General features: G+C 42.2%; 1 protein-coding gene across 5 annotated transcripts in view; it reads right to left on the bottom strand.

Annotated features, from left to right (window-relative positions):
• Nucleotides 1-593: 593 nt before the first annotated feature.
• Nucleotides 594-22,522, bottom strand: part of DNAJC27 (DnaJ heat shock protein family (Hsp40) member C27) — a 38,996-nt gene continuing 17,067 nt past the window's right edge. For 2 of the 5 annotated variants that reach the window (XM_006930438.5, XM_003984435.6), the window contains exons 4-7: nt 16,444-16,608; nt 15,811-15,933; nt 12,420-12,580; nt 5,336-9,316 (exon numbers count right to left, since the gene is read on the bottom strand). In XM_006930438.5, coding sequence (XP_006930500.1) covers nt 9,184-9,316; nt 12,420-12,580; nt 15,811-15,933; nt 16,444-16,608 — 582 coding nt within the window. In that variant the 3' untranslated portion in view covers nt 5,336-9,183. Of the gene's footprint in view, nt 741-5,335; nt 9,317-12,419; nt 12,581-14,206; nt 14,900-15,810; nt 15,934-16,443; nt 16,609-22,522 lie in introns of those variants that run through there. The other 3 variants (XM_045054855.1, XM_019827828.3, XM_019827827.3) reach the window with 3 other exon arrangements.

Genomic DNA, 22,522 nt, shown 5'->3' with positions numbered 1-22,522 from the left:
TGTCCCTTAGGACGTGATTTTCAAGCTGTTGAGAGGCATCAGAGTTTCTGCATGGGTTTGTTCAAGATCTCAGGGAAAAAAAAAAACTTGTTAATAAATATATCCAAATGTACTGTAGTCCTTGTTTCATTTTGTTTTGTTTTATTCTTTTTGGACTCTGGGTTTGTTTCTTTTTTTTTAATGTTTATTTATTGTTGAGAGATAGAGCGCGAGCAGGGGAAGGACAGAGAGAGAGGAGAACAGAGGATCAGAAGCGGGCTCCACACGGTCAGCATAGAGCCTGATGCAGGGCTCGAACTCACGAACTGCGAGATCATGATCTGAGCCGAGTCGGATACTTAACTGACTGAGGCACCCAGGCGCCCCTATATTCCACATTTTAACACACTGTTTACTTAAGTTGCCATGCTAACTCCCTCTTGGCTTGCACACCCTCAGAAAGAAGTTTCCTTCATTCCCGTGCACACATGTAGGATATAAACTTGTGTCATTACAAGGAAAATTGTACCTTCATGGTCTTAAAAAAAAAAAATACAACCTATTTATTTCATTTAAGCAACATGGTACAAGAGGGTACAATATTACTTACGAGTGTAAAGCAGAATATTTTAAAATTTTGATCCTGAGGCTGATAGCATAGACTGGGAGCCTGGGTTCTGAAGCTGGGCAAGCAGATTTGAATAGCTTCCTGCGTGGCCTGGAGCAAGTCACTTAACCTCTCTGAGCATCAGTTTTCTCATCTGCAAAATGGTGATCACATAATAAAACATACCGTCTTCTTAAAAGTCCTTTGGTTGTCTTTGTTACCAGCACTTCTCTGTGGCTATCTTTCTAATATTCCCTGATATCTAATAATTTTTAGTATCTAGGATCTTTCCAACTATCCTTCCCAGGACCCCAGCCTTCTGCCTCTTCTTATCTGGCCTTTCTTTCTTCCTCTTCTGTCGGGAGCCGCAGCCCCTACAAGTCTTGTTCATTTCTTAGGACTTGCAGCTCAGCTCTTTGCCTCGCTGCACAAAGCCATGGTGCTTTCCCTTAGGTCTAAAAGGTCATCAGAGTCCCTGACCTGCCTGCCAGCTGTACAGACTGCCTGACAGCAGCTCGTAACAGTGTTTCCTGGAGGCTGATCACCCTCTTGGGTGAGGTGCTCCCCCAGCCAGCGTTTGTGAGCAGGAGGGAAGGGCATGGGGATTCATCTTCTGGGGGAAACCCTGCCATCTGCCTTGGGAGGCAGAACTGCCTGATTGGTTGCTTTCATAAGGAGTGATGTTAAAACTGTCAACTTACAAACTTATCCTCATAAAACATTGCTCTTAGATGTTTTATATTCAGGGATCCCATGTTGGAGTTCACTAGAAATATAGGGTTCTGTCGGCAACAACAGATGTTGGCAAGGATGTGGAGAAAGAGGATCTCTTTTGCACAGCTGGTGGGAATGCAAACTGGTGCAGCCACTCTGGAAAACAGTATTGAGTTTCCTCAAAAAACGAAAAACAGAACTATCCTACGACCCAGCAATTGCACTACTAGGCATTTATCCACGGGATACAGGTGTGCTGTTTCGAAGGGACACATGCATCGCAGTGTTTATAGAAGCACTATCAACAATAGCCAAAGTATGGAAAGAGCCCAAATGTCCATCGATGGATGAATGGATAAAGAAGATGTGGTATATACATACAATGGAGTATTACTCTGCAATCAAAAAGAATGAAATCTTGCCATTTGCAACTACGTGGATAGAACTAGAGGGTATTATGCGACGCAAAATTAGTCAGAGAAAGACAAATATAACCTCACTCATATGAGGACTTTAAGATACAAAACAGATGGGGGCGCCTGGGTGGCGCAGTCGGTTAAGCGTCCGACTTCAGCCAGGTCACGATCTCGTGGTCTGTGAGTTCGAGCCCCGCGTCGGGCTCTGGGCTGATGGCTCAGAGCCTGGAGCCTGTTTCCGATTCTGTGTCTCCCTCTCTCTCTGCCCCTCCCCCGTTCATGCTCTGTCTCTCTCTGTCCCAAAAATAAATAAACGTTGAAAAAAAATAAAAAAATAAAAAAGATACAAAACAGATGAACATAAGGGAAGGGAAGCAAAAATAATATAAAAACAGGGAGGGGGACAAAACATAAGAGACTCTCAAATATGGAGAACAAACAGGGTTACTGGAGGGGTTGTGGGAGGGGGGATGGGCTAAATGGGTCAGGGGCATCAAGGAATCTACTCCTGAAATCATTGTTGCACTAGATGCTAACTAACTTGAATATAAATAAAAAATATAATAATACATTTTTTTTTAAAAAGCTACCATATCTAAAAAAAAAAAAAAGGAATATAGGGTTCTGTCCATAAAAAAAAATCTGACAAACACTGACTTGGGGCTTTTCTATTTGCTCCTTCGCTACTCAGAATGGAGATAGTTTCTTTCATTTTATTTTCCTTTGGAACCACTGAGATGCCTTCTCTCTTTAGTATTTACTTTATTAACCTTTTGGCTCATACTCTGAAACTAGCCGAATGTTCACATTCCGATATCTGAGGCATGTAGGCACCTCACATCTTAATTTCTCTGGATCATAGAAGACTTTTACTTTCTCTTGCCTCGGTAAAATGCTGTCACGGGCTGCCTCTGTTGACTTTATAATGATCACTAACAACCAACTGTTTTGGATGCAGGGAGAATAATTTTCTTGAAGTCATAGCATCCTTTACAACAGTCAACTGATCAAAATTTTAACTGGATGTTAGAGGTACACGTTATTTTATTTTATTTTATTTTATTTTTTTAATTTTTTTTTCAACGTTTATTTATTTTTGGGACAGAGAGAGACAGAGCATGAACGCGGGAGGGGCAGAGAGAGAGGGAGACACAGAATCGGAAACAGGCTCCAGGCTCCGAGCCATCAGCCCAGAGCCCGACGCGGGGCTCGAACTCACGGACCGCGAGATCGTGACCTGGCTGAAGTCGGACGCTTAACCGACTGCGCCACCCAGGCGCCCCGAGGTACACGTTATTTTAACTAAAACAACTTAAATTCTAGACATTTTCCCTCCAAATAAATACAACCTTATCAACTGCTTTGAAAGAATACATTAATTATAGACATAAAACATATATAAAGAACCTCCTTAAGTCTGGAACTATTTCCTCCAGTCCAATATGAAAAACTGAACTTTGTATGATAATGATTAAGTTCTCCAAAAAAACCTTAATACGGCTTTAAACAACCTACATGATCTTCAGTATATAGAAGCAATCAGAAGCTGCATATCTTGAAGACTTCTGAAAAAGTGCAAACTTGCCTCTTTAGAAACAAACCTATAGCAAATAAGCCTATAGAAAAAAAAGAACCTTTCTTCAAAACTTCACACACACACACAGCACACTAGAGCACTAAGTGCCATAGCGCAGGGAGTTTTGCTGGTTCTGAGCTCAGTTATGTACTCAGTGCCTAGAACAGGGCCTGACACATAGCAGGTGCTTAATACATGCATGGCAAGTGAATACTTTAAAATTTAAGGAAATTTGGGGCACCTGGGTGGCGCAGTCGGTTAAGCGTCCGACTTCAGCCCGGTCACAATCTCGCGGTCCGTGAGTTCGAGCCCCGCGTCAGGCTCTGGGCTGATGGCTCAGAGCCTGGAGCCTGTTTCCGATTCTGTGTCTCCCTCTCTCTCTGCCCCTCCCCCGTTCATGCTCTGTCTCTCTCTGTCCCAAAAATAAATAAACGTTGAAAAAAAAAATTTAAAATTTAAGGAAATTTAAGAAATTACAAGTGCCCCTGATAGATAAAATTTTGCTTCTTAAATTGACCCTGAGACGAATTGAATAAACCTAATTTTTCTTTTAAGTTTACGACTGGCTACTATTGGTTTAAGACCTAGCCAAAGGCTCCAGTTGAGAAACATCAAGTAATTGGATATATTATAATATATAAATGTTGTAATACACCTACCAAATGTACCAGTCTACAGACCATAGCTTTCTCATCCTTGCTTAGAATCCTTGAAGTCTACTATCTTCTAATATTCTTTTAGTTCCAATTAACAGAAAGCAAACTCCAACTAGCCTAAGCACAATGCAGTGGTTGGAGATTTGTGGGACGCATTCTGGGGTGGCATATGGGTTTGAAGGACAACCAGCCCAGGACACTTCGGGGACCAGGACTCTGTGTCTTTAAGAATGTCAGCTTTATGGGGGCGCCTGGGTGGCTCAGTCAGTTGAGTTTCAGACTCTGGCTCAGGTCCCAATCTCATGGTTTGTGGGTTCAAGCCCCACATGGGGCTCACTGCTGTCAGAGTGGAGCCTGCTTCGGATCCTCCGTCCCCCTCTCTCTCTCCCCTTCCCCTGCTTGCACGCTCTCAAAAATAAATAAAACTGGGGCGCCTGGGTGGCGCAGTCGGTTAAGCGTCCGACTTCAGCCAGGTCACGATCTCGCGGTCCGTGAGTTTGAGCCCCGCATCAGGCTCTGGCTGATGGCTCAGAGCCTGGAGCCTGTTTCCGATTCTGTGTCTCCCTCTCTCTCTGCCCCTCCCCCGTTCATGCTCTGTCTCTCTCTGTCCCAAAAATAAAAATAAAAACGTTGAAAAAAAAATTTAAAAAAAAAAAATAAAAAAATAAATAAATAAAACATTTTTAAAAAGGACGTCTGCTTCATCCTTTCAAAATTTTCTCCATGACGTTGGAATCACGGTCGCCGGCATCAGCAGGACTCCTCCTATCTTACGTTCCTCTCCTGAGAGGAAGTTTGCTTTCCTAACTCCAATCAGAACTGAGAGAAGGATGCCAGTGGGTTCAGCTGGGGTGACATTCCCATCCCATGGACTGGCTAGGGAGCAAGGGTGGTTCACTGGAGAATCTGGTAGCTCCCCTTTCGAGCATGCTAGCAGTATGTAGGGCAGAGCAGTTCCCCCCAAACAGTGGCGGCCATTCTCAGGTGAGAGCATACAGTGTTACAGCTCTCGTTTGAAAGCTCCAGAGATACACCGCCTTCTGTGGGTTGGCCCTACCAGGCTTCCCCCTTTCAAATTCTGGGTTCACAACAGTCTATTACTTAAGGATTCTTGCTTCCAGGGACCAGTTATTAAAATAGGATAACAGTTTCATCTGAATGAAAAAGGCAAACATGATCTTTAAGAGATCCGAACACTTTTACCATAACTTAACAAGGTTAGAACTGCCTGACGACTGATGAATAAAATTTCCTCCATTTACCAACTGGAAACTCAGGCAGGATGTCTGCTCTAAGGTCTCAGTTGGTGAGGGACTGGACTGCTTCTAGGCTAGTACGTTAGACAGGAAAGACCAGTGTCTCGACAAGTAAGTGCAGCCCACGGACCGATGTTTGATTTTTGGCTTTATTTTATAAAAATACACAACTTAAATACATATGACACTCTCTATACAAGACATAAACAACTGTTGGATCTAACATTTTCAGTTATTTCGACAGAAAGCAAATATGTAAATTACCTCGTAAGAGCAAAGGGTTTCTTTAGAGACTCTGCATTCACAGTCAGAGGGGACGATCGCCCCGTGGGAAATCAACGCAGGGCACTAACCCACGCCGTCCGACCTGCCAACAAGTCATTTCACCAACAGAGCCTTTTTGGCACGGCTTAATATTGCACTGCTTGTTAGACACAATCTAACTTACCCACATCACAAATTTAAACTTTGTGTTTTTTCTAGAAATGTTTAATGGAAAAACCAATGTGCAAACATTACTGTCTTACAGTTGTGCTAAGTACCAAATATGAGAAGTGTGAACCTTTCTTCACTTTGCAAAACTTGCAAGGGAAGGTGGGTAGCTATATTTCGCAGCTAAACTCATTTTCCAAAGTTTTACAAAAACGTTGGCAGACTGAGAGTGAGCTAGATGGAGTGCAGCGGAGAAGGGAGTGACATTCCAGCGCCTACAGAAATTACTTTTGAGAAGGGCACTGTCACTGTCACTGTCAGAGGCAATCTGCACACGGCTCCACCCTTTCTAACTTGGGACTGAAATCCCTCCCCCCCCACCCCCCCACCCCCCGGGTCACTGTTCTCTGGGGAGCAGCCACTGCGCTACTGACTCAGGGCTCCTGGGGGCTGCTTACGTACTCTGGCTTTCTTTCAGAAACTTAGCTGCCTTATCTATGGCTCTTTTAACTAACAGTGAACTAGGTACTGGCTTATTCATGGATATAAAGAAATTATTTACCAGTTGAGAATTCAATGCATGAGCACATACTAGGGTAAGTTTCCTGAGGTAAATGTAAGCCTTAAAGAATAGTGTGCAACCTATAGAATTACAGCAATTTATCCCGGGTAGCAGCACGATACTCTAGGCCTGGACTTTTAAGCTAACAGGCTAACAGAGCCAAGGACACATCTGTGTGAAGAAATGAAGTGATGAGCTGGAGTAAAAAAAGTGTTGACAGCTGAGAACGTCAATTCAAAAGAAGCACGAAGGGAAAAGGAGGGGGACACAGGAGGGTGTATGTTAAAGTGCTTAGGTAGGATGGGCAATTAGTTGGAAAGGCCTCAAGGGATTTCTAACAAGCTTTAAAACTGTTAATTCTTGGTGACTCAGACGTGGAGGTAATGGCTTTTCTTTAATAAGAGCTGTTCGAAACTTTTCATTCTTTTCTGAAAAACGAAATTCTCCATCAAATTTTTTTAGCCGATGGAATGATTCTGCTACTTGTTACTCTCACCGATGTATTTTGAAATCCTAAATGAAGGACTAACAAGGCTGAAGGACTTTAATCAAGTTGAACTATTAAGTACACGTTTATACCAAGAATTTAAATTAATGCACAGAGGTCTACGAAGTTTTGTATGAAGTTTGTATTGAAAACCTTTGCACTGCAAATCATGCTTTATTATCCCTTAATATTCTACTCGAGGATTATGGCACTCGGACCAATTCTAGGACCCTGAAGTTTAACTTTCTTCTCTTCTTTCTTTTACATAAATGAAGTCGTTCACGGCCACCCTTCACATGAATAATGAAGGTATTGGGAACTGAGTTCCAAGACGTAAGAACCAAAATCAGGCTAAATTCCAACAAGTCACTCGTATAGGAATGGAAGCACAAGACCTCTCTGCTCATCTGCACAACGTAGTTGAATGAGGTGACCAGTCTGGTCTTCAGTAACAGTGATGAACCCGGCACAGGCTTTACACAGGGCTACATACTCTGAGCTGTCACGTCAATGTCGGCTGACACTACCATGCACAATCCCTCGTTTACATGACTCTAATTCTGTTGCAAGAATACATCTACATTTAATTACTTTAGGCATGATGAAGGCCTTAAGCAAAATTTAAATTTGCAAAAATTTTGGGTTGGAATTCTGCAGTCCTGGAAGCTATTTAAAATTAAAAGTCCAGAGCAAAATCCCCAGGAAATCACATATCGAACTCAATTCGTAAAAAAAAGAAGCGTTTTCAATATCACCAAGATGAAAAGTCATACTAGAAAACAATGCTCTGGTTTCCAGACAACAAGCTCAATGCAGCCCTAGTGCAGCCGCACAAAGTGAAGCTGCTTTGGAGAGAAGAATCCAGAAGACTGCAAAGGGCTTGAGTTAAACCAAACTGGCTTTTCTTCTTAGGTAGAAGGTGAATGCTGTTTGGTGGTCAATATGGGATAGTTGTTTAAAATTCACAGACGTTAAAATTTTATGTACCCTAAAGCCCCAATTAGTGCAGGGTGGTCACAGCTAACAATATGAGTAACGTACCGAGATTGATGATAATATGGGTCAAATAGTGAGACTAGTTCGGTAAGCTCTGGAAGAATGGTCAGTCTCGATATACTTGATCTTCATCCATTCCTTGGATACTGAGGAGGAGACTATGGCAAAAGAATGTGTTTCTCTATGTGAAACTAGTTTTCATAATCTGTAGCTTAAAATTATCACTATTCAGAAATATGGAGCCAAAGCAAAAATTAGAGATTCTTTCCACTCAGGCCTTCAGATCTCTCCCTCCACCACCACCCCAAGGACCCATACTTGTCTCTGGTCAACCAGGACTTGCTGGGGAGGGCTGTAAGGTCAAGGCTTGTAAGGGAGGCTGGAGGAGGCAGTGGCCAAAAGCCAGGGATTCAAGAAGAGAAAAATGACAGATATGGTATATTAAAAATAAATAAATAAATAAGAGGAAGAGAAGAGGAAGAAGGGGAGCTAATGTAGATGAGGAAGTGAGGACGAGGCACGGCTCGTGGGGGACTACCCTGCCTTTCCTGCCTATCCGGGGCAGACAATGCAGAAACAAGAAAAGGCATAAGCCTCATAGGGGGGCTTCACCGCCGGGCATCAGACAAGCCCCAGCAGGGTGGCCTTGCCCTTTGGCCTTGCCTCTGGCCTTGCCCTTTGGGGATATGTGCACAAGCTCTAGTGTGACCTGCAAGCACTTCTGTTTGGGGTCAGATTCCTGATTCCTAGGTGCACAATACTCCCTACCACTACCAGTGCCCAAGTCCATGGCGAAAGAAAGGCCTCAGATCCGGGCCAAGCCCAGGAGCAGCCAGTGTAGCCAGAACTCGTGGCTGCCACGGCCCTTTCTTTCTCAGGACCAGCTCGTCCCTCCCCCTGGTGGCTGGAGAAGGGGACCAGACTGCAGGTGCTGAAAGGGCTGCTCAACTCAGAACTGTATCACCTCAACTCACAAACTTCCAAAGGGCTGTCAAGAGTTCATTAATTATAGATTGAACGATGGTTCAAATACCACCTAAGGAACGACTCGCTTGTGAGGTTCCACCAAACTTTGGGGGTTTTTGATATTGTTTCCTTGTTTTTGTTGTTTCCTTCTCTGATGAATTTTAAAAAAAAAAAAAGAAAAAGTGTAAGTGTTCTCCTATCCTCCTTCCTCCCTCCAGAAACCTCACGGACTTTCCTGAGTGAAGTGCATATGGGATGCTACAAATACAGAGCTTACAAATGAAAGGGAAAAAATTCAGATTACCTGGAAATATGAAATGAACTACAGTGTACAAGGGGTGCTCGGTTCTCTTCACCGCTCTGAAAAATGTCTGCGAAATGGTAACAGGCACCTCGATTTCTAATTTACAAATGACAACACGGGTGAAAAAAGCAGTAGGATTTTGTGGAGAAAAAAAAAATCCATGTTGGTTATTTCCCTTCTAGGGAGAGTCAGTTTGTACGTGAGGCCCACACTTGTCTGTGTCTCTTACTTCCTATTTGATGTTTTTCAGGAGGGCTGTCCGGGCATTCACAACTGCTTTGAAGGCATCTTCACTACCAGGCGCCACGCACTTGTCAGGGTGAAGCAGCACAGCGAGTTTCCGATAGGCTTTGTTGACTTCATCCCTACGAGAGAGCAGCAAAGCTCTGTGTCAGCCACAGGCCAGCCCCCGCCCCCTGCAGCTGGGCTGTCAGGGGTTCCATAATAACTCTTGCAGAAAGTATCTCCCAAATAATGACCACCTCTTCTCAAAAGGGGGACTAAAGGACTAGGAGACCAACAATATACAAATAAGTAATACGTTACATAAAAGTAGAAAAAGAAACACAGGGTGAAGTGAGTATGGAAACACCAAGAAAGCCCTTGGTAAGAGAAAGATCCGATGAAAAGGTCCGCAGTACCCAGCAGGCACTCACGATGAGGGTGTGGGGCGATTGGGGAAGGCCTCTGGAACAGGGTTCTGAAGGAAGGTGGGGAAAGACAGAGCAACTGGGAGAGAGCTGGCAAAGACTAGGAACAGCAGGGCCACGGCATGAAGTTCCATGAGGACACCGCTGGGGGGTAACAAAAACAAAGTTGGTCAGGAAGCAGGGGTCAGTAGGAGAAGGGCCTTGGAACTAAAACAACAAAAAAGTGGATTTGATGAACAATGACATCAGTAGGTGTTTCGTGACAAAAGGGTGCTAAGAAAGCTGTTTTTTGAAGTTGGGAGACAGGTAGGAGGTTGTCACAATAACCCGAGCACAAGTCCCAAGAGTCTGGATCAAGGTGTTTGTGGAGACAAACAAGCGAAGACGAGAGACAACATTATGAGTTGGCAGAAGCAGATGATGAGCTGGATGTACGGGTGGAGAAAATGTCAGAAAATGGGCTGAAAGGAGTTCCAGGGTCACAGGAACTCAGGCTCAGGGAAGATGGTCACACCATTGACCAAGAAAGGGACGCTGCAGAGGAGTACCTGAGAGCTACCGAGGAGAGAAGTGAACATAATCCAGAGAGGAAAGGAGCAGCACAGAATGTGTCCGCAAAGGCCAGGAAAGCTCCAGGAGGGCTCTTTCGGCTTCGGAGCTCTTCAAGAAGCAGGGACCGGCTGGGGAGGAGCCTGGAGACCACATGCCCCTCTCCCTGCTCTTCAGCATCCTCTGGTGTCAGGCTCCAGACGCTTCTAAGTGCCCGGCGCCTCCTCTGGCCAGGTTTAGCTCTGTGCTTACCAGATGGTTTTATTTCCCACCTTCCTTGTGTAATTCAGGGCTCCAATTATCCTATAAGCCTGAATGTGGTGCTTTCCCAAATGCCCTAGTTTTTCTCCTTCCTTTTTTATCAGAAGGATTTCTATTTGGCTCTCTGAATTAGAGATGGTCTTTGATTATCTTGCAGGTGACGGAAAATTTGTGTCCACCTGGAAAGACTGAGGCCACAGGGTCATCTTAACAGTTCAGGCTGGGGGCATGTATTGTAAGGCTTTTTTCGCTTTCTGCTCTCAGACGAGTCCCCAATTTTCTTGTTTTAAAACATGCGCGGGGCTTTTTTACTTTTGATATTAGCTAACAAAAATCCTATTTTCCCTCTCTGAAGAAATCTGAATTGCCAGAATTCTTCTCCAAAATAAAAAATATATTAAATATTTTTAACAAAGTAACATATTAATTCTACTGAAAATGAAAATTGTCTTAAAGTTCAAGAATAGTAAACACATCACTGAACAGACAATAAAACTCTTTATACCTTTAAAAACGGCTTATAGGTTCTCTGAAATGTGTTCACTGCCATATAAAATTTGTTTGATAGACCCAGAGAAACAAAGATAAGAAAAGTACATGTTTATATTGATTAACAGTATAGAACTTAAGGAGGTCCTATAAATTTTGGTAGATTCCAATTAACATAGTAAATAAGTAAGGAACCCAAATTTTATTTTTCCTTCCTGTTCTAAGTTAACTAACAAGTAGAGTTTCTTAATTTTAGAGCCGATATCCCTTGGAGGTGAAACGGAAGACTTTAGAAGGAGACTATGGAAATCCAAAAGGACATTTAAAAGGCACAATTAATTGAGCTATATACATGGGACCATCTGAATTGTTCAGGCGCTTAAAGCCTCCTCAGTAATGCCTGGCAAGTCACGGTGACCAGTTACTGTCTTCCTCTCCCCCTCCCCTCTTGCCTTCTAGACTCGAAGATGTGCTATGAGACCAAAATGGAAAAGAGAAACTTAATGCTATTGGTGCCAAGAAGGCATTTCAGCATGTAGTTTTCTTTTGTGGGAATAAAGATGAAAAAGTAGAAAGGGAGAAGGATGGGGAGAAAAGTTATGGTATAAAATAAAAAGATCCGAGAACCCTTATAATTCCAATAAAAATTATAATATGTGCAGTAACAGAAGCGTTATATTGTTAAAAGTTATATAACCATACTGAACAAGGATTTATTTTTACACAAGCAACAAAGAAAAGTGATTGTATTTCTCTTCCTCCCAAATATTTCTTTTGGCTAAAAATAAAACCATTTAACATAAATTCACACACAGATGAGGACCTAGCAGTATTTTAAGTGCAGTAGAAAAGAGACAGAATCAGCCTAGGGTCCTTGAACATGTGTTTAGTCTCACGAATCCCAGTTTTCTCACCTATAAAATGAAATGTTTGGATAAGCTGCTAACGTTCTTTTCCTCTTCTTTTTTAAAAAAAAATTTTTTTTAACATTTATTTATTTTTGAGACAGAGAGAGACAGAGCATGAACAGGGGAGGGGCAGAGAGAGAGGGAGACACAGAATCTGAAACAGGCCCCGGGCTCTGAGCTGTCAGCACAGAGCCCGATGCGGAGCTCGAACTCACAGACTGTGAGATCATGACCCGAGCTGAAGTCGGATGCTCAACCGACTGAGCCACCCAGGCGCCCCAGTTCTTTTCCTCTTCTAAAGCTCTATGATTTTGTAAGGTGTTTTTTTTGAAGGTTACATTTGCTTGTAGGCTCTTTTTCAACACAGACAAAATCAGAGCATGCTGTTTCAGAAAGTTTTTATGCAATACACCACAAAGTTCCCTCATCAGGCAACTGTGCCCTCTATTTTGTTTCTCTGGTACTCAGTTAATTCAGCGAAGAAGAGTTATAACATAATCTAATACATTTCTACAAACTTCATATTTCTAGCCAATTACAAGAAGATGTACCGGACCTATAATACTGACAACTGATAGCACTCAGCACTAATATCCTAGAGCATTGCTTACCTTGAGGCCCCAGGTTTGACTCCCAACATGTCCCAACTGTCCTTACTGTTTCGAATTCTGCGAATGGTGTCTGCTTGTTCTTTGGTGAAACTAGCGCTGCTATTCGTGATAGGACGTTTCCCGCCATTTTCACATAAATCAACTATGGATACGTAAAAAGTCTGCAAAAAGAGAGCATCCCAGAATAGAACTGACTTTGTGAAAACAGGAATTCCTTTTAAGCATAACTTAAAGAATTTTAATACATTCCAATAACTCTTAAAATTCACCATAAAGCAAATATAGTTTGGAAGATTTTTTTTCTTTCATCCTACTGTGTATGTTTATATGTGTGTGCGTGTGCTTGTGTATTTTTTTTAAGAACACAAAAGTATAAGCAATAAAATTTAAATGGCTCATAATCCTATTCTCAAATAACCATACTTGAAGTTACAAAGTAGTAGATGAGGGGCGCCTGAGTGTCTCAGTCGGTTGAGCGTCTGACTTCGGCTCAGGTCATGATATCAGAGTTTGTGAGTTCAAGCCCCGCATCGGGCTCTGTGCTGACAGCTCAGAGCCTGGAGCCTGCTTCAGATTCTGTGTTTCCCTCTCTCTACCCCTTCCCCGCTCTGTCTCTGTCTCTCAAAAAAGAATAAATGTTAAAAAAAAAAAGTAGTAGATGAATACCGTTAGAAAAATTCAAATGGTAAATGAAAGTGTAAAATGAAAACTATGTCTCTCTGTCCCTCAAGTTCTTCTCCTTGAAGTAACCATTGTTAATATTTTTTTTGAGTATCTTTCCAGAAAAATTTTCTATCAGAATACCAGTACCTCCATCTACACACTAAATTTTTACATAAAAGAGAGCAGATTAAACATACTGCTTAGCTCCTTGCATTTTTTCACATAAAAATAGACCTTGGGCCCTTTCTCCAGCTGCCTCTAGACACTTTCTTCCTTTTTAATGACTGTTCAGTATTCCACTGTGTGACTATATCTTAATTTATTTAACCAACTCCCTATTTTCTTAGACAAGGCTATTGTTTCCAGGCTTTGCTACTGCACACAGTGTTTTAGTGAATACTTTGTGTGTGCGTGTGGGTGTGTGTGTGTGTGAGTGTGTGTGTATCTCCACACACTTGTGGAGATACTGCTTTAAAACAAATTCCTAAAAGCAGAAGTACTAAATAACAGTGTACGGGCATTTTAATTTTTGATTTTGACAATTTTCATACAAAAAAAAACGGTGCCGTTTACACTCCCATCACAGTGTCTGACAGTGTTATTTCTCTACACCCTTGTCACTATGGGGCATAATCATACAGCTTCCCTTCTGCCAAACCTACATGTGTCACACAGTTTTAATTTGCATTTCTTTAATTTTAAGTGAAGTGGAGTGTCTTTTCACATGCTTATTGCTTTTTCTGTAAATTGTTCAGATTCTTTGCCTATTTTTTTGTTGTCTGAAGTGAAAACTATTTTTTGATCCTGCTCATATCTCATACTCTGTGCACTGTCACCATAGAGACTACGCAATCTGAAAAAGAGAGAAAAAGGGAAGAAAAATAAACATAGCCTCAAGGACGGTGGGACAAAATCAAATGGTCTGATACACATGTAACTGGAGTCCCAGAAGGAAAAGAGTAGAAACAGAGCCAAAAAACTTAAAAAATATATTTTTTTTTAGTCTTTATTTTTGAAAGGGAGAGAGAACATGAGCAGGGGAGGAGCAGAGAGAGAAGGAGATACAGAATTCGAAGCAGGCTCCAGGCACTGAGCTGTCAGCACAGAGCCCAACACGGGGCTCAAACTCACAAACCGCAAGATCATGACCCGAGCCGAAATCTGATGCCCAACTGACTGAGCCACCCGGACACCCTGAGCCAAAAAACTTTCGAACAAATAATGGTGAAAAACACCTGCCTAGCAATCTGAGAAACTCAAGAAACACCACGCAGGGCAAATATAAAGAGAACCACACCCAGGCACATGGTCCACATGCTAAAAGCCAAAGATGAACTCTTGAAAGTGGCTGGATGGGGAAAAAAACACAACACATTATGTACAAAAGAATAAGAGTAAAAATGGGTGCTGACGTCTCATGAGATTCAACACAGGCCAGGAAAGAATGGACCATCGCCCTTGAAGTGCTGAAAGAAATTTAATTTTCAACAGTCATTATTTATAGTCCTTGAAGAAGTCACTTTACTACTCTTAGATACTATCACATCGGAAATGAGAACAATACCCATCATACAGTAAGAGTCTCAAATGAGATGAAACACGTAAACTTCGCCAGAATGATAAAATACCATTCAAATGATTAAGCATCGTTACTGCACATGAATAGGTACAAACTCACACAGGACCATGTGCTAAATGGGATACAGAGTGTGGCAAGCCAACATCAACCTTATTTGGTCTTGAAATAGAAGCTACTGATGCCCAATTCAGCCTGTCAGCCAAGGATGAAACTTGTCTTCTAGTAGGGGCGGTGACATCTTATGAGAAAGAAATTCAGCATAAAAGATTAAATAAAATCCCACTCAATAATTAAGAACAACTCGTTACAGTATAGCTACACTCTTTGAAATGTTAAAAATTCCCAAAATATCAGATATATTCATAAGAAAAAATGCATAATTCATGCCACCACTTACCTCCAAATGTATCTGTAATTAAGAGTTGACTTTATAATTTATTATTTTAAAAAGCTTCATTCCCTTAAAATGATTCAAGATTAGTAATATTTTAAAAATGACCATTCATTCAGGTTGCAATATGAGTACATCCTTCCATCGCCTACTTGGTGGGTAAGACCTTATTTTTATGTGTGACTGGCTGGACTCTGCAATGACAGTCCCCTATTCTCTAGCTGCACCATACACATTCACTCTGGCAAGGCAATTTTGCCAAAGTAATGCTTCCACATAACTATGCGTGCAAATGTAACACCATTACCCAAAGGCAGTTTTAAAGAAAATCTTTGTTCTACTGTCAGTATATAATAACTGTCGTTAAACTTGATGATCATCAGAATCACCTAGAAAGGTTTTTCAAAATATAGATTCCTGAGCTCCATCACAGCACTAAGCTTCTGGTGGGTCTAGAGCCCAGAAATCTGTGTTTTGAAGAATTTCCCATAGTAACTCTGACAATCACCCAGGTCTGTAGTCAGCAGGCAGACATCACACACACACACACACACACACACACACACACACACACTCTCTCTCTCTCTCTCTCTCTCTCTCTCTCTCTCTCTCTCTCCCTCTTTCTCTCTTTTTCTCACCAGCTTCTGAAAGACCAAGCTTATTCTAATGACAAATTCCTATTACATTTTTGTTTCTCATAATTTAAACTAAAACTGGGCATGGTCAGCCTTGATACAAACAAAACAATGCTAGTTTACCTGGAACATTTCATTGATTCCTTCTCCGGTTTGTGCTGAAGTTTCAAAGTACAAGAACCCTTTGCTTTCGGCCCAGAGACGCCCTTCGCTTTCATCTACACAGCGGTGCTTGGTACAGTCAATCTGAAATAGGAAGTTGTAGGACAGAGAGAAGACCCCAAACATGACCCACTAAAACAGGCCCAGTGAGGTCTTCATCAATTCTTTCTTGAAGCAAAAACCACTCCTAAAGGAACCCCCAGCACTAGTATATGCAATTATACGGACCACAAGGGACAAAAAAAATTGCTAATATTGAACACAGACTGATATTCTGTGGCAAAATGGCAAGTGCCTGTCCCACACTTCCCACTTTTTCCTTTGAGAAAACTCCTCCTACTCAGAGGGTCTACCTATCCTGCTCAGTCACCAATACCCTTCCCCAAGTATGGCACCAGAAGAAAATGGATAAATATCCTGGTACACCAGAGTTTGTGGTTTTATTCTTTATGTCTTAGGGACATAGGTTTTGAAAAGATGTTGATTCCTATATCATAGAATAAGGACTTCTTTTCATTTCTTCCCCCAAACTCAGAGCTACACTCCTCCCATAATGAATTCAGAAGGTTGAGCAAACATTTCCAAAGCAGTTACCTTGTTGGCACACACTGCAAATACAATATTTTCCATGTTTCCGTGAGGTCCAAGGTCTTGTTTCATCTCTGCCAGCCAAGCATCAAGGGCATCAAAGGAGTCCTTCTGCCCAACATCATAGACCAGTATTACACCCTGTGTATCCTTGTAAAACTCATTACGAACCTTCACATAAAAGAACAGGTGCACAAATTGTAGGTTTTGTGATTTTATAAGAATATATCTCACAGTCATGAATGTAACAAAGTGTGTTCTTTGGTGTAGTCATAGTATTTGCTATTATATCTCAATATCTACTGGTCTTTAAGGGGCTTTTTAGAAAATCAAAATAACATGATAACAAAAATAGCCTAGTACAAGCCTAGTTTTCATCTTGTGATGAAAACAACAGCCTCCTGCCCCACCCTCCTCACCTTGAGTTCCATTCCCTGGAGGCAATCTTTTCGATTTTCTTTTATTTATTTAAAAAAAATTTTTATGTTTATTTTATTTTGAGGGGGGAGGGGCAGAGAGAGACAGAGATACAGAATCTGAAGCAGGCTCCAGGCTCTGAGCTGTCAGCACAGAGTCCGACATGGGGCTCAATCTCACAAACCACGAGATCATGACCTGAGCCAAAGCTGGATGCTTAACCGACTGAGCCACCCAGGCACCCCAAGGCAAATTTTTTTAATGTTTATTTATTTTTGAGAGACAGAGAGAGACAAAGCATGAGCACGGGAGGGGCAGAGAGAGAGGGAGACACAGAATCCGAAGCAGGCTCCAGGCTCCAAGTTGTCAGCACAGAGCTGGACACGGGGCTCGAACCCACAGACCGCGAGTTCATGACCTGAGCCGAAGTCGGACGTTTAACTGACTGAGCCACCCAGGCGCCCTGAGGCAATCAATCTTTAATTCTTGTTAGTAGACCTTAAAATAACACAAATTCCATAGAGTGAAGCTCTTCTTAGGAAGAACCAGAAAGTGAGTGAACAATGAAGAACTTAAGGCAAAAATGACATAAGCGTCAGCAATAGGCACAGACCTCTATACATCACATCCCAAAGCTGGCTCCCCCAGAACATCAGGCAGAGCTTCCCCATGACTCTTGGGTCTGCACACCAACTTTAGAACTCTGAACTCAGAGTCTCAGTGTGATGTAATGGGAAAGAGCACAGGCTCTGGAGTCAGATCTGGGTTCACACTTACTTACTAGTTGTGTGATCTTGGGCAAGTCACTTAACCTCTCTGCATCTCAGTTTCCTCATCTGTAAAATGGGGACAATACCACTTACTTCACAGGGTTATTATGAGGATTAAATGAGATACTGAAGGCAAATCACCTAAATGGTGCCTGGAAAACAGTGTTTATAAGCACCTTCCTCCTTCCTTCCTCACATTCATTCTGATTGTCCTCCTTTGATATTTTTTATTAGAAACGGTGTCTCGCTTCTGGGTTATGTACGTAACTCTAGGAAGAGGCAGCACGAAGTACAGGACACACTGACGTGGCAGAGGCCATGACAGGTGGGGTAGGTGAGGAACGACACTGACAGATTGGGGGTTTCAGCCAAAATTCCAGTAAGAACCTTGACAGAGGCCACGCATTACCCACCTTCTCATGGAATTCCAGTATATACGCACTCACGCTGGATATGCGGTAAGAAATGAAGACATCTTACACACATCAGGCATGAAGTTTAGGTTTCTGAGTACAGATAGACACCTGAACCAAGACTGCCTATGCCTACTAATTTGCAGAAACAGAAGAAGCTATCCTCTACAATTAAGACCAACAAAACCATAAAGAATGTAAAGTGATGAACAGCAAGAGTCTTCTCCCCAGTCCTCATGGTCCTCAGCCCGCCCGCAGTAGTGAAAACGGGCCTCTCCCTTCTTCCCTGAAACTCATATTGCCTTGGCTCCCATACACCACCTTCTCCAGGTTCTTAACTGGTCTTTTACCAACTCCTCCTCTCTCCATTGCTCCCGCTCCAGCCTGCCACCATCCTTCCCCAAATCCTGTCCCGGGCCCTCAGACTTTCTTCTTCCATCCTTCCTCCCAACTCAGCAACACCAGCCACCTGCACAGTTTCAACTGCGAGATCCTGCAAGGTGAGCCTTTTCATCTGTTCTCGCAGACCTGCATTTCCAATTAGCTCTAGACTCTTCCAGCTGAATGTCCTGCCAGAATCTCAAGTTCAATGTGTACAACAGAAAAGCCTCCATCTTACTCCTTCCCAATCTCTTCCTTCCCTTGAACTTCTAGTCATAATAGGGGCACACCATTCTCTGAGTCACGTGGATTGAAAGCCTAGCGTTAACCTTTGCTGCTTTCCTCTGCCTTTTTGCACATCAGGGACAAACAATCCTGTAGAAGCTTCCTCTGCCATATTTCCTGCACCTGTCACTTCCTTTCCATTTCCACTTGCCAACATTACACTATCTTTGACTACCAGTCCAAGAATTTTCTAAGTAATCTCCCCAGCAACATTATACATACTGTGTATTTATCTTTTGAAAGCCCTGGTTCAAAAATTCTTTAGTGTTTCCCTACTGCCAACCTCCTAAAGTTCAAATTCTTTTAATTGACGTTAAAAGTTTCTGATCAGTCCTCCACCAACTTTCCAGTCTTACCCTCCTCCTACCTGCTGCACTTCAAACAGGATAATCTCTCTTTCCCCAAACCTAATTCCACCTGGAAACAGACACCTCTTTACCTTCAATCTTTCAAGTTTAGCTATAACACCGTATCTTTCATGTAGTTTTTCTCTGCCCGTGCCTCATCATCTAACCTCCTACCCCTGCCAAACAGAATCTAACTTCTTCATCCCTGAAACACCACAGGCTCTGTGCTTCTAGTAGCGCTTGTTATCACTTCCTGTCTAGTTTTATAGTTGGTAGCATATACAGCTGCCTTCCCCACTAGACTGTAAGAATGTGAAGGCATGCATCCTGATACGTCCATCTTTGTGTCGCCAACAGGGCCTAGCAGGTGAAAGTACTTGAGACATTTTAAATCAAGAATAGCTGAATGTCAGGGGGCGCCTCGGTGGCTCAGTTGGTTCAGTGTCCAACTTCAGCTCAGGTCATGATCTCGCAGTTCGTGAGTTCAAGCCCTGCGTCGGGCTCTGCGCTGACAGCTCAGAGCCTAGAGCCTGCTTCAGATTCTGTGTCTCCCTCTCTCCGCCCCTTCCCCGCTCATGCTCTGTCTCTCTCTGTCTCTCAAAAATGAATAAACATTAAAAAAAATAAAAAAGAATAGCTGAATGTCAGGAATGAAAGTAGAGGCCAAAGGGGAAAGGAACGAATTCCAAGATGCAAATGATGTTATCCAGAGGGAGATTTGTGTGTAAACAGAGACTTAGGCAAGCCCCACGGATTTCTCTTTCAACTGACTCAAGTTCAAGTCTGGGCTCAGCAGCTAGTTACCTCTGTAATCTTGAGTAAGTGGTTTTATGACCTCAAGCTTTCGTTTCCTCATCTGTAAAAACGAAAAGGTCAAAGTCGATGCCTCAATGGTCCCCTATAGTTCTATTATTCTCATCTCCCAAAACAGCTTTCTAATATTAGTCCTGGAAGTCTTGCTGCATCCGAAGTTTAATTAAATAGGATGCTAAGGGAATCGGGATTATTTCTTAAAGCAAAGATGGCAAACTTTCCAGCTTATAGGTCAGAGAAAGCTGCTAGTTTAATATCACTCGGGCCTCAAGAGGTTTCTATAAACCATGTAACTCCTACCAACAAGCCCCAGAATATAGTTGTGTACATCAGTGGAAGCAGGACTGCTGGTAAGATACAGGCCCGCCATTCCCTCACAATCCTCTCTGACATTTCCTCGGAGAGTGCTGTCTCACACTCTAAGCGACTGTCCTTTCTCAGCAGACCCTTTGGGTAAACCTGTCTGGAGGACAGATGACAACAGAAGCTTCAATGGAGGACAGGCCTCAAGGACTGGGGGAAGTCAGGGATCATGAGAATGGTTATGGGTGCTTCAAAACCAGGTGTGTGCTGAGCAAAAGTATACTTTGGGCAGCTTGGGACTTAGGAAGAAGATGGCTTCGGTCTTGTCAAAAAGGAGGGTTTGAGCTGCAGCCAGCCAACTATTTGACAAAAAAGGAGAAATCAAAGCTATTCAGAGAAAAGGTACTTCAGAAGTGGTAATTTCAAGGAGCTTCTATTAATTATGCTTCTATCTTTTTAAGCTGCTGAAAAAAAGCTATTATAATTTCAGGTTGCATTGACGGAAGTCTGGTGTCTAATGGTAGGAAGTAAAGGAACACTCAGTGTTTTTCATTAGACAATCTGGAATGTTATGTTCGGTCCCCAGCTCCCTATCAACTAACTAGAAATTACCCACAAAGGATGCTGATAGGCCCAGCTGGGGCAGGACTAGAAAATATTTTACCTGAAAAAGACCAGATTAACAAATATTAGAAAGTTCTCTTGTAGAAGCACAGACTCAGTATGTTGCTCCAAAAACAAGGCCAGAATCAATACTGAACGTCAAAGGAAGGCAGCCTTCATAAGGGAGCCGTTAATCTAGAGTTTTTAACTCTATGAAGGATGAACTTGTGAAGCAGTGTGACCCCATCATTAGAGACATTCATTCTCCAAACTATTCAGTCTGTACCACTCAAAACTATCCCGTGTACCATCCCTGGATTCCCACCAATCTACGTAATCCTTACGTATCCATCAATGGTCAATATAAACATTGTTTCCTTCAACAAGACTTCCTGTCCTCCCAGATAAACTAGGGCTGGATATTAAATGCTCCTAAGCAATCTGTCATTTGTTCAACATGTTGTGCTCTGACATATTTATGTTCCATGTGGACAGGGGCTATGTATTACCAGTAGCCAATACAGAAACTGGCATATTGGTATGAGGTGAATGAATGATGGCCATTGATCAGGAATGCTACAGAAAGAAATCCTACAATGGGCAGAAAGAAGCTGGACCACATTAATTCTCAGACATTTTCTAACTCTCCATTTTTATGACTTTGAAGAAATCTAAGATTTATTCTAGCATTTCCAGTAATTAGAATCTGTGTCAAGTTTGTGGTAATCTAGAACTTCTGTTCTTTTTTCACTGACAGTACTCTATACTTGTAAAGTATAAGCCTCCACATTTAAAAAGATTTCATTTTAGGGGCACCTGGGTGGCTCAGTCGGTTGAGCATCTGATTCTTGGTTTTGGCTCAGGTCATGATCTCATAGTTTGTGGGTTCGAGCCCCGTGTTGGGCTCTGTACTGTCAGCATGGAGCCTGCTTTGTTTGGATCTTCTGCCCCCCTCTCTCTCTGGCCCTCTCCTGCTTGCTCTCTCTCTCTCTCTCTCTCTCTCTCAAAACTAAATAAACATTAAAAAAATAATTCATTTTACCTATATATTTGGGTATATTCACAAGACGGAAGATTTTACAGGCATTACATTATTATTTTTTTTCCAGGAAGATAGAGTAGATACACTTTTCCCTATTCTTCCTGCTAAGTACAGGTAAAAAACCCCGAGTGGTATATATAAAACCTATATAAGAAGACATTGGAAGGTAGAGAGAAGAAAGCAGATAAGCTAGGGACCTCGAGGCCCAATGAATGACACAGTGGTAAGTTTCCTGGATTTTCTTTTGCCTCATATATCTAAGATATGTAACTGAAGAAGTACAACTTAGAAATGTCAATGGGTACAGACAAATAAAAGCCCAACAAAATCCTGTTCTCTGTAGCCAAAGGGGCAGATTTCTCATCAGAATCCATGGAGGCCAAAGGAAAGAAGTACACTATTTTTCAAGTGCTGAAAAAAAAAAAAAAAAAAAGAAATATCAGCCCAGAACCCTATAACAAGAAAAAATATTCTTCAGGCACAAATGGGAAATTGAGACAATCTCAATCAAAGAAAACTAGGAGAGAATCTGTTGTCAGTAGACTTATGCTAAGAGAATGGCTAAAGGAAGTTCTTTAAATAGAAAGGAAATGATGAAGAAGGAGTATGGAATACAGCAAAGGGTGAAAGATCAGAGTAAACAAAAATATGAGTGAATATAACAGGCTTTCTTTCCTTCTTTCTTGAGTTTTCTAAATTATGTGTGACAGT

The sequence above is a fragment of the Felis catus genome, chromosome A3 (assembly GCF_018350175.1).
Source record: "Felis catus isolate Fca126 chromosome A3, F.catus_Fca126_mat1.0, whole genome shotgun sequence".
Taxonomy (NCBI): domain Eukaryota; kingdom Metazoa; phylum Chordata; class Mammalia; order Carnivora; family Felidae; genus Felis; species Felis catus.
The sequence above is the reverse complement of the archived record's forward strand: the minus strand, read 5'-3'. Positions and strand labels throughout refer to the sequence as shown.